We start from the raw sequence: 19,566 nt of genomic DNA, 5'->3' as shown, positions 1-19,566 counted from the left end.
AGGAGCCCCAGGACCGGTTCTGATATCACTCGCCAAAACCAAAAACGACCTTTTTTGTGTGGGAGTTGGGGTTCGGTGTTTCTCTCCAAAGGGGACACTGAGCAGCCTCCTCCTCGAGTGAAAGGGAGCTGACGTCAAGCGAGAGAGAAGACGTTGCCGTTTTGAATACCCCCCCGGGTGTGCGTCGCTCTTTGCATTTTTTTTTTAATCGTTGCACACATAAATCTTTTTTTTTGGTCACACCCATAAATCTCTCACCCCCCTCCCCACCCTCTGCGTCTTCTAATTAAATAAATCCATCCAGAATATTCTCTCCGCCTCGATGTGGGAAGAACGCTCGACCTGCGGTTGGGAAGTTGTGAGTTCGAGTTCATGTTGGAGTGGGCGGGGGGGGGGTAGCTCAGCCCCTATATCTGCGGTGGCTAGGAGATGTTAACTCCCTCGCCTGGTATTCAGGAGGTCGTGGGTTCGATTCCCACCCAGACACCTCTATGTTTGGTGTTTGCATATCTCTCTGCCCCCCCCCCCCCCCCATATTTTATAATCGACATACGTTTAGAGTATTTGGCTGCTATAGATTTCCACGTGATAAGCCACTTCGTTGACCTATCCTTTGTGGCCAGGTTGCTTTTGAAAAAGAGCTGGATAGCTCTGTGGGCCTTACCCGGTAAAATAAAAATATCCCAAGTGGTCTATGAGTACCACTTTTTCCCTCTGGAGCGACTCCCCTGTCATAGAAAGCTGTAATTTCCACCCCTGGCTCCGCCTAACCGATGAAAATAAACACTGCCCTATGCCCGCTTGAACCAATTTTAAAGTGGTTAATATTTTGATTGCGAGTCAATAAATAGATTTTTCCGCAATCGTTTTTCAGAATGGATAATCAATTTCCGAAGGTCGCGGGGTTGAAATGATCTGGCGGTAGTTTTGACGGGGATTGAACCGGTCGGTGGCTGCGCACCAACGTTTCAACCGCACGGAGCCTTCAACTGTGATTGGTCCACCACGGTGAGCATGGTGAATGGAAGGGATTACATAAAAGTTGTCCTTATCACGTGCGGTGCTTGGAATTCCACAGAACAAGTAGACGACACCGAAAGGAGCGTGAGCATGACATTTTTTCTTTCGGTCATAGCCCAGGTTTCGAACCTGGCTATGTAGGTGCTTCAGCACAGCCACCAACAACCTCCACCACCAGAATCGGATTTTTTATTTATCCTGGAGAATTCCGATGAGCTACAAAGCTCTTTTTCACAGATGTCCAGGAGGGGCTGGTGAGAAAGTTGCAACAACTAACAACACAAAAACACAAACGCGGTGCAAAGTATAGAAAAGGTTAGCAAAAAAATATAAAATAAACAACAGAAATACAATACTGCTACGGTGGCGAGACGTTAACTGCCTCGCCTCGTATACAGGAGGTCGTGGGTTAGCTCCCAACTTTGATGCCTGTTGTATATTTGGAGTTTGCATCTTCTCCCCGTGGTCGCGTGTCCTTCATCCGCACCTCCGGTTAGCACGGTTGGCTACATACGGTGCGAAAGCAGTTGTACATACCAACTTACAAAATCATCACCACCACCCATCATAATCGTTGCAGTCCCTTCTTGACTCGCCCCGACCATCACTTTTGGCAGTGTCCACTTCGCACCGGCGCAGAGGGCCCCTGTGGAGAGGCGCACTCCGACGCTTCTAAGAGAAATGCAGCCCATACATAAAACAGAGGGGGCAGGTCTTTCCGCCACCGGGGCCCCTCTCTCGCAATGCAGTATTTATGGCTGGAATATCAACGCGAGCCTGGCGGGGGGAGGGGGGGGCTCGTAGAAACATAATGCAGAGCGAGGCACTCCACGGTAAATTGTCAAACCTGGGTTTTAGATGAATTGGCGGGGGCCCCCACCGCGTGTGTGTGTTTGTGTAGCGGTTCGCGCTGCGCTGTGGACCCGGTGTCCCGAGTTCGATTCCCGCGCTCACTGCCAACACCGGTGACGATTATCTGAACCGGTGCTGCGCCGTCTCCCAGGTCGACTCTGTCTCGAATGAGTACCTGGTGAAGTGTGGAAACATCGCCACTGGGGAGACAAAGGCGGCCGGGCGTGGTCCTGGCCACCCACCCCCTCGTGTGCCGTGCCGGCCTACATCGGTGCTCTAACAGGACTTGCCCCAAACAGTCTGAGGCTAGCCGGGGGGATCTTTGTCTTTGTGTGCTCGCTTGCTCGCTCTCGAATGAGTGGTAATACGGAGCGATCCATTCATTGACCCTCGTCCCTCCCCTAAAATAGTGGTAAAGCTGCAGCGCTGCATCTGCTCGCTCATGCTACTGCTGGCGAAAGGGGGGAGCGCTAAGAGAGAGCCCCCTCCTTAGGCTACAGGTGTGTATTTGGCCTACTCTTCTACGCTGGCCAGACGACCTGGAAGAGGCCGTTGCTGCTGCTGCTGCTGCCGCCGCAGGCGTTGCGAACCGGCGGCGGCAGTAGCCGGCGACAACTCTTCGCGGTCGAGGGAGAGCGCGAGCCGTTCTCGTCCGTTCCAGGAATGACGTGGATGGCCGCGCCGAACAACGCGCGCGGTCCGCCCCGAAAACATTGTCAGAGCTGCGTTTTGGCACGACCGCGAGATCCTACGCGGTGGCGGCATCTTTAAAGTGCCTCCATCTGACGTCCAAAACTGTGGGACCGACGACCGACTTCCTCACTGCGTCACGCAGCCACCTCCCCTCCACCTTCGGCCTCACCCTCGCCTCCTCTCCTGCCGGCCTCCCCCTACCTCCTCACATCTGTCCTCCCCACACACCCACGGTCCTCTCTGTGTGCAGTTTATTGAGGTGGAGCATTTGCATTTAGACGCGTTTGTAAATGCAAGCCGATGCCGCCGCTGCGGCGCGCGGTAGAGAGCTCGCCCCACGCTCTCCGCTGGCCCCTGGAGCGGTGAGCTGCATGCGCGCTCCTGGGCCGCGTCGAAGACCCCGCGGCGGCGTGGCCCCTCGAACGGAGCTGCCGCGGGGAGGGCCTGAGGCTCGTATCCACACCGAGATACGCACGTGTAACCCCTCCTCCCCTCCTCCTCCTGCGGTCCGCGACCCGCTGCGGTGTCTGTGCACCTGGTAGTCTCCCCCCTCCCCGCCCGCTGCTAATTGGCTGCGTCTCCACCTGCCGCGCAGGACCGCTCGGCAAACGCCGAATAACCTGCAGCCACCGTTGACCTTGCTCACCTCTCCGCCCCATGACCGCCCCCGCCGCTACTCTCCGCTGCTACCCACGCACACCAAAATCACTCCCACACTCCTCAACCCTCCTTTTGTCCCATTGGCTAAAGAAAACAAAAAAAAACCATCCAATTAAAACTGGGCACTAATTAATGTTTTTTTTTTAATAATGACTGTGCCACTTCCGCAAATATTTTTTTTTAATGGGGGTCACATGGAGGGTATGACATGAAAGTGCCGTTTTTAAACAATTTCCCCCTTTCTATTATGAAGATAATGTGCCGACGTGAGCACAATGGGCCCCAACGGAGTTGCCCGGGCCGCTGCAGTTCCAATGAACGCAATTCTCAGGGAAGCAATCGTACGACAAATCCAACCGCCGTCTCACCTAAAGCACGGGAGCACAAAATATTCCCCACTGGCTTTTTGGTTGAGTGGTGGATAGATTGGCCCCTGCAATAGTAATGTGGAATTTGCACCGCTGGGTCGAGCATCGTCCTCCAACCCCCTCCGTATGCGTGGAGGCGGTTTGGTTTGAAATTTGCAGGATAGTACTTTTGATCAAACCACCTGGGATTTGCCCAGTCTCTCCAACTTTTCGAAGCCAAGCAGGATTTTGAGACTGGATAGTGCTGGTTGTGGTGGTGGGGGTGACCTTACACAAAATAGGGCGCTATAGGCTGCGGGGCTATTTGGTGGGCATAGTGGAGGGGCAGTAGTGCACAATGCATTGTGGGTACCATAGTTCTAAATCCCAACAGCTCTGCTCCCGGCCTTCGCCAACCCACACTGACCAGCGTGGTAGAAGTACAGAATCCCCCACGACCCACAAAGGCCAAGATCCCCCATATAGCCTTAGCAGACTGTAGGGGCAAGTGCTGTTAGCGAGCACCTATGGAGGCCTACACATGACCCACACACACACACCTTCCAGTGGTAACACTTCAGCACGAAGATTAGCCTAAATATTGTACTGCTTTAGCCAACTGGACTATGTGAATGTCAAAATGATATCCATAGACCCCCAAAGACTTAAATGCCACCAGGTTGTCTTCAACTGGACTAATAAAAGACCAACTAGAGTATGACGGCTGGCTAAATCGACAGCGGGTCGCGTACGTGATACCCGGACGCACGCACGAGGGGGGGGGTGGCGGACAATTTCCCACACTCGTGCGTGGCCATTGGAGATCGGCCTCGACACTTGGGGGCAGATCACAAAATAAAAATTTGCATCCGAGAGATTTCTCCATCCCCGAGTGTTCGAGTCCCTCCCCTGCACCTCACCAACGTGGCCCCACCCCCAACCCGAGCATCCCTTCCCCTCCAATTTAGCGGCCGTAACATCCCTCCCGATAACTCCCTCTGCTTTGCCCGCCGCGCGCTGATTGATTGGACTCGTGGCCCGGCTGTTTTTCGAGGAAGAGCAGCAGTGGCAGGAGGAGGGAGGCCGCCTGCATTTCTTTGCGCCTTGACTGTGGGAGGAGGCGGTGGCGGTGAGAGCAAAGGGGGCCGTTAAGTGGCAGCGAGAGCCGCGGCCGGAGGGGGGGAGGGGGGGGGGTCGGCACGCAGCCCTGATTTTAAATAGGACTTGACAAGACGTCCGCTTAGTGGAGGTCTTGTTGGAACGGGCGCCTGCCCTCCTCCACCCCGCCACCGTTACCATCGGTAGCACCGTTATCGTGTCCCTGGATCTCTGTGTAAGACCTACAGGCCTCTCTCGCATGATTGTAGGCCTCTGTGTAAGCCAGTGGCGTGGCGTCCGTGGCCACGAGCCCTCGAGTAAAATGGCGTTGCGTCCCTCACCCTCCATCCTCCGTCACCCCTCCTTTTGTAGCCCGGTTGCCTGGGCCCCTTTGGCCCGTGTACCGCGGTGCTATTGCACCGCCTGCACACCTCCATGGCCATGTAATGTTCACGCCGACCATAAAACAAAAACCAACCCCCTCCCCGTCGGCTCGTTCTGCCGTCCTGTGCGCGTGTGGGCCGCCGCCGTGTGCTTTCTTGAGCCTCCCTCTGCAAGGCTTTGGAACGTGTGCACGTGCGTGCGTGCGCGCGGGTCCACTCGGCCTCAAATGCGAGTACCTGGTGCGGCGTGTTAAACACCGCCACGAGGGAGACGAAGGCCGTCGTGCGTGGTGTTTGCCACCCACCCCGTCGCGTGCCGTGCCGGCCTTCATGGGTGCCACTCGTGAACAGCGCTTGCCCCAACAGTCTGTTAAGGCCACACGGGGGATCTTTTTCTTCGTGCACATGTGAGCGTGTGTATCTGTGGGGAGCGCGCCAGCACGGTGATTAGCGCACTGCGTTGCAAACCCCCGGCCACCCGAAATCAATTCCCAGTTACACGGCTAACAACCAGCGCAAATTATCTGAACCTATCTGAACCGGTCGCGAGCCCTCCCATAGGTCGACTCGGCCTTAAACGAGTATATGGTACGGTGTTTAAAGGAACCGCATTGGGGCGACCCAAAACCCAATCCTGCGTGACCCTTACCGCACCACTGACTTTTGTACCGTTCAGCCCTTAATAATTACTCGCTAACAGCGCTCACCCCGATAGTCATGCAGGGCTATATGGGCCATCTCTGTGTGGGTGCGTGCACACGTACGCGTGCCTGCCTGCGTGCGTGTGTCCGTTGAGAAGCAACAAACGCGGTGGTTAATGTACCGGGTTCACTGCCACACGGTGTCCAGAAGCCGTGCTCGGCCTCCACTAGGTTGACTTGGCATTCAACAGCCCTGAACGAGCAAGAATCTGATTAGGTGTTTGTAAATGACAGCGCTGGGGAGACAAAGGCGGCCGGGCATGGTGTTAGCGACACCATTGTGGCGAGATGTTAACTACCTCGCCTAGTATGCAGGAGGTCTTGGGTTTGATCCAGACCCTGACGCTGGTATATTTGGAGGGATGTTTCTCCGCGTCCTCTTGTTATTCCCTCCACATTTAGAATCCACGTGCTTTTAGAGGGTTTTGCTGCTATAAACTTCTTTTGAGCTATCACGTGTGGCCATGTCGCGTCTGAAAAAGTGCTGTACAGCTCGGTGTGGGCCTTACCTGGTAAAATAAAAATCGTAAAGAAAGAAAATATAGTGTGCTGTTCCGGCTTACACAGGTGCTCACGAAGAGCACTCTCCAACAGTCTGCGCAGGCTATGGGGTGAGGGTGGGGTGTAGAGGGGATCTTTGTCTTTGACCTTTGGAGGTGCTCGCTAATAGCACTCGATCCTAGCAGGGGGAGCTTTACGTTTTTGGCTTTGTGTGTGTGCGCTCGCTGCCATACGCGCTCCGGGTGTCATCTTCTTTCGCGGCGCCTCCGTGGAGGCCGAGGCTGGCCACAGCTGGCCGGGAAAATCCCTAGGTCGGTGAGGCCAGGGCGGCTGATCGCTCGGCGTTCAAACGTGACGTGGAAACGCTCGGTCGCGATGTTTGTTTGAATCGCGCCATGGCGAGTGGGCGTCCGTTCGCTCGCTCGCTCGATTCCCTGATTGGTTTCCTGCTCACGGTCACTGCCCCTCCATGGCTAGTCGGTCACACGCTGGACATCCGTGAAAAAGAGCTTCATAGCTCAACGGATTCCTTCTGCAGTCTAAATAAGGGCTCTGATTTTGACAAACTGCTTCGTGCGAGTATTCGCTCCCACTGAACACCAGAACGTGTGCAAACCAGTGACTCATGGACTCGTCGACTCAAGTGCTGTAACAAAGAAAAAACGCCAACCCACTAACTCAAGCGTTAAATCTGACACCGTCTCTCTCAATCGCACTATCTCGCTCACAAATCCACAAACTAGGTCACACTGTCAAACACTCGCTTCCTCAAATACCAACCCACACCTTCAAAGAATAATCCAATCACTCTTGTTCGACAGCAATCCAATCATTCACTCAAACATCACCTCACTCGCTCCACGATACACCCACTTACCATCCACCCACACACTCGCTCACCAATCCATCCACCCCCACTCATTCGCCAATTCACCCACTTCCCTATCCACTCACGCACTCACCCACTCACCCACTCACTCACCAGTCCATCCATCCACTCATTTACCGGTCCACCCACTTGCCTATCCACTCACCGACTCACTTCACTCCGTCATCAATCCACTCATTCGCTCACCAATCCACCCCCTCGCTCACTCACCAATTCACCACACGCCCGAGCGGTCACTTGGCAATCCACCCACTCGCCAAAGCACTCGGTCACCCACCCACACACGCTCACTCACTCACTCAACACTCCCCCACCACTCCGCTCCGTTCCGCTATCTCTCGCACACTGCCTCTCTCTCTCCGCCCCCCTCCCCCCCCCCTTACTGGACTAAGTAATGGGTCCTGACAGAGCCGGGCGGTTTCGTCTGGCTCGTCTCCTTACAAGACAAACGGAATGCTCCTTCGCTCTTAATTCCCGGCACCTGTGCGAGCCGCCCGCCCGTCCCTCCTCTTGGCACCTCCCGTCGGCGCCCTCCTCTGCGAGTGACGCGCGCGTGCCGGGTACAGATGCCGGCAGGCCCGTTAGCCACGCTTGCGTTCCGCTCGCTCACCGGATTCTCGGGGATATTGCAAACGCCGGCCGTCTCATCTGCATAGAGACTTTGCGTGCGCGTGTGACGGCACTCGCCCTGTCTTAGTCTTGATGGCTGTATGGGGTGGTGGGGTCTGCCTATGTGGTGTGTTTGTGATGTTGATGCGGTGACACGGTGGTTAGCTAGCTGCGTTTACGATCCAGGTGGACCCGACTTTCATTCCAGGCCAGTTATGATTATCAGAACCAGTCCAAGGCTTCTTCCCCTCGGTCAACTCGGCCTGAAATGAGTACCTTATGCAGCATGCAAACCTCGGCAACGGGAAGACAAAGGTTAGCCAGGCGTGGTGCTGGCGACACCGCCGCCCTTTGCACCATGCTGTTCGCCATATGCGCTCTCTTTTAACAGCCCTTGCTCCAGCGGCCTGAAGAGGCTATACGGGGGTCTTTGTCTGTGCGTGCGCGTACGTGTGCGGCAGTGAATTAAGCTTGGCTATCAACAAGATGAGCCCCCTTCTTTCCCGGAGAGTCTGAATCAGCGGAAGGAAATTGGATGATTGATTGGCTGAGGATGCACCACAGAGAACATCTCTGTGGCGAGATGTTAACTGTCTCGCCTGGTACACAGGAGGTCGTGGGATCGATCCCCGCCCTGATGCCTGTATATTTGGAGTTTGCGTGTTCTCCCCGTGGTTGTGGATGTTTATCCGGGTCCCTGGTTATTCCCTCCACATTTAGAATCGACGTGCGTTTTTGGAGGATTTGGCGGCTAAACATTTCCACACGATTGGCCGCTTCTTTGAGCTATCATGTGTGACCAGGTCACCTCTGAAAAAAAGTTGTACAGCTCAGTGGGCCTTACCTGGTACAAATAAAACATAGTTTATAGTTTTTAAGTACCCAGAGATGTGGCCACACCTGACCACTTGCTCTTGCAAGGGGCTGCGCATTCGTACACGGCACATACACTCTGGTGCTGGAGGAATGAAATTCTAAATTTGTGTAATAAGAATAATCACCCAACGGCGGCTTTCGCATTTTCTGACGGCGTCAGTACGTACGTGTGCTGCTTGCGCTGTGCCTCTAGCAGCAGGTAGGGCCATCGCCGGCGCTCGTGCCCGAAGAGTCTAACAGAACCCGCTCCCCCCCCTCCCCGCCACCGTGCACGCCTCTCCTCCGCAGGGGCGCAGGCGGTGCGATGGCGTCAGCCCTGGCGGGACGCGCGCACAGCCACATGCAGAGCCCCCTGCTGCAGGTGTGGCTGGGCCCGCCCTGCGACAGCGACCTGCAGCAGGCGAGCAGGGCGGCCGCCGCCTCTGCCGCCGCCGCGACCGCGGCGAGAAGGGGCGACGCCGATGACTCCTCGCACTCGAGCGGCGTGTGGAAGACCTACCCCCTGCGCAAGCGGTTCTCGGCGTTCCGCTTGGCCGGAGCGTCGTCTGACGCGCCCAAGGGCGACGGCGGGCTCGTGCCCTCGCCGCCGCGACCCCCGCCGCCTTCCTACCAGCAGCACCAGCAGCACCAGCTGCAGCTGCAGCAGCGCGAGTGTGCGGAGGAGGGCGACGGCGGCGGCTCGTTGCGCGCGACGAGAGACTGCGGTGCCAAGGGGCTGAGCGCCGCCGACGTGGCGCCCAGGAAGCGCAAGGCCGCCGTCGCGCTCTTCGCGTGCGGCCCCCCGCGGGGGGCGGTGCGCAGGAGCCACAAGCGGCGAGGGGCCCCCAGCTCGGACGACGACGACGACGACGACTACGAGGAGGAGGAGGACGGCTACGACGTCGGCGGCTGGGCCGCCCGCCTGCCGGGCGTCCGTCGCCGCAATCACAGCGGCCACGGCCAGCAGCAGCAGCAGCAGCAGCACGAGCCGAACCACCGGTGGCGCGGTTTGCGGGAGGCGCCCGACGACGGGCAGCCGGTGAGGAAGCGCCGGGTGGCCAGCCTGAACGCGGAGGCGCTGGTGAACCTGCTGCTGGAGCGTGACGACGATGACCTGGCGCTGGCCGCTCCGTGCGTTCCGCAGCCGGCGCCGCCAGTGCCCGAGAGGCATCGAGCGGCAGCCAGCGGCAGCGGTGGTAGTGGAGTGCAGCGGCAGCAGCAGCCGCAGCAACAACAGCAGCAGCAGCAGCAGCAGCCGAGGGGCAGCAGCACACTGGTGAACAGGCGCAGCCCGTGCTTGGCAGCGTCGGCCGGGCCGGGCCAGGACTGCTCGCTGGCGCAGGGCTCCATGCTGTCCGAGACGGACGCGGCCTCCCTGCACCCACCCGCCTCCGCCGTCGCCGGCGGTGCCCCGGGAGTGGAGCGGGCGGAGGCCGAGGCGTTCGCCAACTCGCGCGCCGACGCCTGCAAGTGCCCCTTCGCCGCGAGCCGGGACGGCAGGCGGCCGCCCGTGGTCGTCTCCGCCGCGTCGTCCATTCTGTCGGCGGCGGCGTCGGCGGCGGCGTCGGCGGCGTCGGGAGCCATGCGGCAGAGCAAGTCCGGGGGCGACGGTGTCCTGGCGGCGCAGGGCGTGGGCTACCAGCAGACGGCCGGGACGCTGCCGCAGGCGCCGTGGAACCCCCCGGCCGAGCCCCTGGACTGCCGGCGTATCGCGCCGCCGCCCCCCTCCTTCTCAGTCCCGTACTCGGGATGCTTCCTGACCGGCGTCGGCTTTCAGCCGTCGGTAACGGCGGGCGGCGTGGACTTCGTGCCGGCGGCCTCGTCGTCGGCGGCGTCGTCGGCGGCGTCGTCGTCGGCAGTAGACGACGACGTCCCGCTGGACCTGTCGATGAAGCGGCCGGGCGCTGACCGGTCGCGCGCGGCCGACAAGCGCCCGCCGTACGATCTCGGGCCCGGGGCGCGGCCGCTCAGGACGGGGATGACCCTGGAGCCGGCGCCGACCTCCCGGCGCAATCGCACGCACCCCTCCCTGCTGGGCCCCCGCTTGTTCGCGTCTCGGCTTGCGGTGGTGCCGCGGCCGCCGCAGCCGCCCCGGCTGCGGCTACTGCAGCCGCGGGCACCCCACGGCTTTGCGGACGCGATGGCCCCTTCTCTGGCCTACAGCGGAAGGAACCTGAGCTACACGGGAACGTACTTCTTTGGGCCCGGTTCAAGCCCCCCGCTGCTTCCCTGCCATCGACAAGGGCACGAGCCTACGTGGCGCGCGGAGCCAGGTAAACGCGGCTCGCCTTTCGTGTTGTTTCGTTGTTGTTTTGTTTGCTTCTGGCTCGCCGGCTTTTTCTCGCTAAATTTATCCTGCGAGACAGCTGCGGCGGAGTCTCGCGGGGGGGGGGGGGGGGGGGCTGGATGCCTGGCTGGTGCTAGGCCGGGGTCAAAGTGCCGGGCCAGCACCGCTGGGAGCTGTGGAGTTTGTGGGCATGCTTCCCCCGTGCCCCCATCCCCCCCCCCCCCCCCTTCAGGTTGCTTCCAACTCATCCGTCCACACTCGGGGAATTCATAACAAAAAAAATGAACTAACTTGGCCGCATTTTGCTGATGGGATTCAGAAATTTGAAGCCAGAACGGAGTTTTTTTGCCTGCTTTTGAACACACGCTGCTGTAAATGTTGATTCAGAACACTGATGGACCAAAACGTCGCTGCTGTTGTTGTTGTGGGTGGTGAAATGGACATTAATTTTATCCCGTATTTCTATTCCTGGCCACTGTTATTGTATGCCTTTCGCTAATTGCGCTTAAATTTGACCGAGCCTGCTTGGTTCAGTTCTCAATGAGTCACAGAGGACATTTGTCATTTCCATTTAATCAATTAAACGGTACAGTGATTTACTGGCCCCGTGGCAATCCACTGCTGGATGAATGTTTCCCCATACTTTGTTGATCAAGGGGGTTATTTTTTTTTGCCATACTTCATCACGCTGGTAATGTTGGTTGGCGAAATGGAGGCTGTAGGTGGCGGGGGGGGGGAGGTGGCCAGGTTGCTTCTGAAAAATAAGTTAATACTATAGTGGGCTTTACCTGGTAAGATACAATTAGTTTAGTTGAATGTGTCTATATATTTTTTTAGTGATTGGCTATGCGTTGCACTCCCGTTTGTGTTTTTGTATTTGTTAACGTTGTGACCAGCCCCTATTGGACATCTGCGAAAGAGCTTTTATAGCTCGTCAGATTCCTCCAGGGTAAATAAATACTCTGATTAAATGATAAACTAAGCAGTGGAGGTCTTAGCCACTCCATCTGTGGAGGGAAAACTGTCCTCCTTGCCCGCCGCATCATTTTAACAGACTCTTAATGATCCTCAGAAGAATGAGTAACCAGCTCGCTTTTACCTATTTTACGATATGTAAATACACTTGTCATGGCATTCTATGCAAAACCTCCCAAAGTCCTTTACAGCCCTTTTAAATCTTTTACACCATTTAACTAAAACACAAATAAATCAAGAAGTCTCCCTCCTGTGGACATTTGCACGAGAGTTATTTTCCATGCTCGCAATGCAGGTGAACCAGCGCCCGGGGTGACTGCGTCGGTTGTGGTGCTCTCTGTCGCGGGTAAATTTCCCAGCCAAGCGCGCCTGATCCTTTGTGATGTCGTCGGACTGCGCTGCGTGTGCGTGTTTCCTGGAAGCGTGCGGTGGTTTCTCTCGTGGTAATACCGAGTACGCTGTACATTGTGTGTGTGTGTGGGGGGGGGGTTAAAGCGACAGTGTAGCTAGCCTGGCGACGCGGGCTTGATTTATTACTCACGGCCAACATCAATGACGTTCATCCTAACCGGTCCTGGGCCTCCCCTAGGTCGACTCTGCCTCAAAAGAGCACCCGGTTCGATGCGTAAACATCGCCACCTCGGGGGACAAAGGCGGCCCGGGCGTGGCGCTGGCCACCCGCCCCCTCGTGTACCTTGCCGACCTTCATAGGTGCTCGCTAACAGCACTTGCCCCGACAGTCTGTTACAGGCTATACGGGCGCGGGGGAGGTCTTTGTCTTTGGGGAGAGGGAAGTGCAGCGGTTAATGCGCTACGAACCCTGCGGCCCAAGTTCGATTCCCGCTCACGGCCACCATCGGCGATCTGACATCTGAACCGGTCATGGGCCTTCTCTAGGTTGACTCGGCCTTAAGGGACCAACTGGGGTGCAGTGTGTAGACATCATCACTGGGGAGACGAAGGTGGTCAGCCGTGAATGGCGCTACTCCTGGGGGGCGTTCCTTGCAAAACGCAAAGAACAGCCAAGTAAAAAAAAAACATTCAAAATGTATTTATGGTGAGTTTCCAAATTAATGCAACGCACTGTATCACAGAATACACCTCCAGTTGTGGTTTTGTATAGCGTACGTAACGTTCCTGTCTCTTGGTCTGTCTGTCAGTCTTTCCGTTTGTCTCTCCATCTCTTTGTGTGAAAATTCGTCTATCAATCCTATCTGTTGGTCTGTCAATCGGTGTCTATCATCCGTTTGTCTCTTGGTCTGTCCGCCTCTTTTTCGTTATGTCGGCCTGTCTTCCGGTGCGTTCGTGCCTGCGCTGCCTGCTTTGTCGTTGCGTCCGTCAACCCGATGCCGTGCGAGTTTCGGCACTTTTGTTTCAGCGGGTGTGTGCGGTTTTCTTCCTCCTCTCTCCGGAACCCGGCAACAAATAAAACAAAGCAGTAGCAGCAGCAGCAGCAGCAGCAGCTCCTTGTACCCACGGACGGACAAACGCGGCGTAAAACCGGTGTGCGTGCGCGATCCTAACGATCTGCGCTTAACAAGGGTGCTTCGCGGTCGCCGAACAAGGATATTAAGTGCTTTGCCCTGCGTAAAAAAAAAAATTGGTGCTCAGCAGTGGCGATTATCGATGCCGACTGCTGCGGGCCCCAGGGCTGAGTGTATCGATCTCCCCCCCACCCACCCACCCCGTGTCACCCCTGCCGACAGTTGGCAACGCAGGCGGCTGCGCAGATGCGTTCGACCCAGTGCCCACCCGGGCCTCGTGGCTTTTGTTTTTAAGCGTGAGCGGAGGTGGTGGTGGTGGGTGGAGGAGGAGAAGGCGGCCAGGAGTGGTGGCAGTGCTGTGGCTGTTGGTGGTGTGAAGAGGTTTGGAGTGGTTGGGTGGTTGTTGGTGGTCGTGGAGGCGATTTAGAAGGTTTTGTGGTTCGAGCCGAGCGGCCGCCCTGGTTAATCCTGCGGGCTTACTAACCAAGAACGGTTGTCCGTCTGCCTCGTGGTAGACGTTAGAGATCTTGTGACGTCATGAGCAAGAGCAGTCCACGTGCGAGTGTAAAGTAAAAAAAAAGACGTCAGCTGAATTCAAAATATTCACCTTTTACATTTTTTTTTAATGAAAACAAAGCAAACAACTCTCGCACGCGTTTTTCCGGCCGTGCCGCGCGTCCTATCGGGCACGACGTCCGACGTTTCATTCCACGTCCCTGCTGGGAGCTCCACGTTTTATGGCGGAGAGCTCGCAGGGCGGCACTCGTGAAAAGCTCGGCAGGCGCCCGGAACAATAACCTTCAGATCCAGAGGTATAAACCTCCTGGATCTGGCAAGGCTGGCGGAGAGGGGGTGGCGTGGCCTACTCGGGGAGAGTTGGGGCGGGGGGGGGGCTTTTGGGTGGGTGCGGGTTGGGGGGGCGGCTGAATTGTTGAGAGCTTTGGTGCTCCCTCTATGGGAACTGACAGCTGTCATTGTCGTAGTTTTGTTGGTTTTTTGTTTTGGTGGCCCCTCGTGGCCTCAAACCGGGTATATCCGCACCACTCCGCCCACTCCCACCGCCTAACCCCCCCCACCTCCTCCTCCCCTACACCCACCCACCCACACTACCCCTAGACACAGACGCTACCACCAACCAGCCTCCTCCGCCTGTCTGTCCCGACCTCATCGCCTCCTATTCCCAAACGTAACGACGACCCAGCCCCACTCGCATCCCCAAGTGGCACGGACGGACACGCACACGTGCACACGCGCGCTCGCTGCACAAAGACCCCCCCCTGTGTAGCCGTTGCAGACTGTTGGGCTGAGTGCCGTTAGCGAGCACTCATTTACGCCCGCCGAGAGGGTGGTGTGGCAAACGCCACGCCTCCCCCCCCCCCCCCCCCCCAGCGCTGATGAAATTTTTTCATGCTGCGCCAGGTTACTCGTTTCAAGGCTGAGTCGATCTAGGGGAGGAAGGCGGGGGGGGGGGGGATAGGGGGTGGTCAGATAATACCACGTCCTGCTGCTTTGTGTGCGGCCGGGGATTGAACTCGTGGCGGCGAACCCAGGGTTCGATCTCACGACTGGGCAAATCCGGCATCGGCTTTCTCCCAGGTCATTTCGGCCTTGAATTGGTTCTCGGGTGTGCAGCGCTCGAATTGTAAGCGCCGGGGATGCAAAGGCGGCTGGGTGCGCGTGCCGGTGCCGCGCGCACCTCGCCGCCGCTCTTGTTTGTGCTGCGCCGACATTAATAGGTGCTCACTAGCAGAACTTCCCCACCCCCCCCCCGATAGTCTATAAGGCTGAACAGGGCATCTTTGTCCCTTTGTTTTGTGTGCGCTCGCGCGCGCACGCCTCTGAGCGAGATCCCTACTCCCTCGTGACCCGGACCCAAGTGCGCGCACACACCCCAGCCTTATGCACAGACACATTTTAAACACACAAAGGTCCCCCGCATTAAGGCTTTCAGACTGTTAGAGCGGGCATTGTTAGCGAGCGCCTATTAGGGTCAGAATGACAAATGAGGTTGTGGTTTGGTCGGCTCCGCACCCATCCATCTCGGGTCTCCGCACGACTAATGTTGACTTTTACAACGCTTTGTACTCGGAGTCCGGCGGACTTCAACGTAGATTGGATGCGGGTCGTTTCCCGTGCGGTACCCACGACCGCCAGCACTCTAAGGCGAGGAAACTAATCCCGAGTTCCTGTCAATAGTCACCGTCCTATACGAGTTCAAAGAGACACGCGCGCGCCCGCACACACACAGATGCCCGTTTCAGCCTTCAGAATCTACTCCGTGCGGGTGTGCAAGGTGCCGTTAGCGAGCACCTATTGAGACTACGCTGGCGCACGAGCGAATGGTTGCGAGAGCGGGCATTGTTAGCGAGCGCCTATTATCAGGGTCAGAGTGACAAATGAGGTTGTGGCTTGAGTCGGCTCCGCACCCATCCATCTCGGATACTGCCACTCGCGATCATGGTTGTGCGTTGAGAGGAGTTGAACTCGTAGTTGTCAACCCATTCGGTTTAGCCGTATTCCTGTGCAGGGAAATCGAGTTTTGTAGGACGGACGTTGAGATTTATAAGTGCACATGGTGACCAATACGGTCCGAATGTGTCTATTAAGGTAGGGCACTGATAAGGGGTTGACAGTTATGTGGACTTAGGTCTCCCGAGCCATTGTCAAGCGTTCCTCTTGTATGCAAGTGGTGCGCACGTTCTACACGCTGGCAATTGCATGCAAACAGGTTAACCCTTTCCCATTCCGATTTGATGTAGGTGTGTACGTCATCAGTTTTTCTTCTGATGGACGTGCGTGTACGTCATCGGCACGGAATCGGAAGAAACGGTCAAATAAAATAACTTCATCGGTACGTCTTGGGGTCTGAAGACGTGCCGAAGCTCCCGCAGGGCCATGCGGGAGGTCGTGCGGCACAGTCGGGGCGCCAGCCATCGCAGAGTTTGGTCGCTTCAACTGCGGTTCTCTGCGGTGGGTACGATGCCCCTTTTTTTTAAAGCAATGGCGCTACGCCTCCTCTAAATAAAATTTACCCTGAACCGCTCGCGCGTTCCGAGATTCGGCGGCGAACGGGACAGCCACCCTCCAACTTGCGGACGCCTCGGAGCGGGGAAAGGGTTAATGGGGCTTTCGGCAACAGCATTACGCTTTTCCCCATGAAGCGCCAGGCAGTAATGAGCTCCCTGCAGTCTGCACGTCAAAGCGCACACACAGGGCTGCTGTCTCTCCCGATTGCTGCCCTCTGGTGTGAGGACGTTGCCACCCTGAGCAATCTGGAAGTCTTGCCAGGACATCGAATGTCCCGGGTTTTTTGGTTTGTTTGACAGTTGCGTAATGATACGCAGATCAAGTTTTCCTCCCCTCTTCTGCCTCACTTTTTGGCACCGTCAGGATAGGCCAATACAAATGTCCATCATTTCGTAGGGATGTGGAAATGTCAGCACTGGCCCAGTGCTGTTAACTTGAGATGAGCATTGTCTCGATGCCCACTCCACTTCCACCACCTACGAAGACAAAGATCCCCCTGATAGCATTGACAGACTATTGGGGCAAGTGCTGTTAGTGAGCACCTAGTAAAGGGCCAGAACGGCACACGAGAGGGGGTGGCTGGCCAGCGTCACGCCCGGCCACCTTTGTCTCCCGAGGTTAGCGACGTTTACGCCCTACCGCCAGCGCCCACTCGGACACCACCCACTTCACTCGCACTGCCGACTCGTGCGATGGCCCGGAGAGTTCCCCCACCCCTTTTGCCGGCAACATGTTTCACATCGGGATGTGATCTCTCGCGCGGCTCGCGCTCTTTACGCCGATTACGCGGCGGATTATTTTGGCGCGTCGGGCGGAGTGGTGCCCGCCACTGGATGTGGTGCCCGCCGCTGATGCGCCGTCATCTTCGCGCGTGAAGCCACTCGGCGGTTCTTGCCACCGTCGCCAACACCCCACAGACTCCCGCACCACCTGTATTTGCCTGCAACGCCCCACTCTCCCTCCCTCCACTCCCACTCCCTCGGCCTCCCACTCGCACCACCTCGCCTATAACGGCACACATGGGAGACGAGAGCGACAAGTACCAGAACGTACACTGTGTGCGTGCGCGATCTCGCCATGCTGCCGCTCCCCCCCCAACCCACATGCGCTTGGTCTACATGAGCCAAAGGAAGGTGATTTTTACATATTCGATTCGCTTGCGATTTTTTTTTTGGCTTGAGACGTGAGCGCCTTCAAATTGTGTCCCATTGCATCCTCCTCCTTGCTGCTTGTCACACCGTTTAAAGCCGCGGTTCTCATCTCCTGGGGTGTGTCCCTCACCTGCCTTTACCGGGGGGAGGTGACGGCAGAGGGGGAGTGGCATGGATACTGTGCAGGAGAAAGTCAGCGGCCGTAATACACTCGCGCACAATCCGAAACATGCCTAACTAACGCAAAACACACTAAGGCACAACTTGAAACACATGGCTCACTAACGCTGCGGTGACTAGATGCGTGGACATGTGATCTCTCCGTTTTTTGTGGCCTTAATAACCTTGTGTGTGGGGGGGAGGAGGATGCGATGGCTTGGGTTTTTGACGGGGGGGGGGAGGGGGGGTACTTAAAATCCTTTGGAGCCACTGTTTTATAGACTCTTAACGGCAAACTCAAGCGACGCAGTGAATCGTACACTGTAATTTCCCCACACTCGTAGCCACGCTTTGTTGGTCCCTAAATAACTGTCGGCCGGTAAAATTACGTGGAGCGGAGTCGCAGCCAAGCCGATCGCAACCGGTGCTGTGTGTACGGCTGCTTGCCCATCCCAGCAACTCTCTGTACTCGGCCCCATGTGTCGTCTGTGTGTTGTCGCTCCATACCCCACTGTGTGTGTGTTTTAGACTTCTTGACCACTGTTCAAACGTTTTAATATTTCAGATATGCGGAAATGTGTACAAACACTACAGTAATCTGCCCGCTGAGATGAGCATGGGGTGAGGTTCCCATCTCCGGTTGCCATTGGCTGGAAATGCCCCCTTCCTGTTGGTGACTGGCATTTAAACGTGATACCTTCCAGAGGGGCGCCACGGTGGAGAGATGTTAACTACCTCGCCTGGTATACAGGAGGCTGTGGGTTCAATCTCGACCCTGACGCCTAATATATTTGGAATTTGCATGGCTCTCTCTCGGTGGTTGCGTAGATTTTTTTTTTCTCCGGGTCCTCCAGTTTTTCCCTCCCACGGTTAGAATCGACACGTCTTTCAAGTATTTGCCTGCTAGAAATATCCACGTGATAAGCCACTTCGTTTAGCTATCATTTGCGGTGCCAAGGTTGCTCCCGACAAAGAGCTAATATAGCTCGGTGGGGTAAAAAAAAAAAATTTGTTTCAATTGCGGAAGTTTACTACTCCTGCACGACAAACCCCCTGGCGACCCGAATTTGGTTCACGAGCCACGGCTACTAACATCCACGGCGAGTGACGGTACGGATCAGCGCCTGGGCCGCCCTCCAGCAACTTGCAATGACCAGTGTGGTGAAGCGCAGTGACTGGTCAACCAAACCTCGTGACCAACGGCGCAGCCATGTTGTCATCCAGCAAGTGGATTCGCAAATGGCTGTGAATAATTATAAAATGGTAGTGGTTTGGATGCGTGCACAGTCGACAAATGCAGCACAGTAATACCCCCCCCCCCTCCTCGCCCCCTAGCAAATTGATGAATTGTAACGATTCGGCTTCACGATTCAATTCTGAAATTTTCTTTGGCTGTTTTTTTTCCCCTCCCCTTTCACAATGTTCCCATTTGCTGTTTTGGCAACTCCACGAGCATTTGGTTCAAGCAAGCCTGACTGCGGATAAGACACTTGATGCGGAAACCGTTCCGGAGTTTGTGTCGAACAAATGCTGTTTAAATTATGCACTCCCAGAAGGCTGTGAGGCTGATGGGATGTGGGATTTCATTTGGAGACGTAGCTATCCGAAGGAGGCGTAAGGCAGTGGATGACCAGCACCGTGCATGGTCGCCTTGGTCTCCCAAATGCTGATTAGACAAATCCCACCGGCCTCTCCGTTAAAGCCGAAGTTGACCTCGGGGAGGAATGGGACCGGTTCCGATATTAGCGGGAATCTAATTCTGGCCTCCGGGGCTTGTCGCACAGTGTGCCAGCTCCTGTGCTACGACTCCCCGTAGACATAGAGGTCGCCTAAAGGCACTTGATACAGCATCTGTACTTAGGCTTACAGGAAACC

At 56.5% G+C, this 19,566-nt stretch overlaps 1 protein-coding gene across 2 annotated transcripts in view; it reads left to right on the top strand.

Annotated features, from left to right (window-relative positions):
* LOC116947871 (uncharacterized) overlaps positions 1–19,566 on the top strand; it is an 82,610-nt gene that overhangs the window by 19,537 nt on the left and 43,507 nt on the right. For both annotated transcript variants that reach the window (XM_032964104.2, XM_076071109.1), the window contains exon 2: positions 8,918–10,881. In XM_032964104.2, the coding sequence (XP_032819995.2) occupies positions 8,934–10,881 (1,948 nt within the window). In that variant the 5' untranslated portion in view covers positions 8,918–8,933. The remainder of the gene's footprint in view (positions 1–8,917; positions 10,882–19,566) is intronic.

This window comes from Petromyzon marinus, chromosome 31, assembly GCF_048934315.1.
Source record: "Petromyzon marinus isolate PM22_M1 ecotype Great Lakes invasive population chromosome 31, UKy_Petmar_22M1.pri1.0, whole genome shotgun sequence".
In the NCBI taxonomy this organism is placed as follows: domain Eukaryota; kingdom Metazoa; phylum Chordata; class Hyperoartia; order Petromyzontiformes; family Petromyzontidae; genus Petromyzon; species Petromyzon marinus.
Note: the sequence above shows the minus strand (reverse complement) of the source record. Positions and strands in the feature narration are given on the sequence as shown.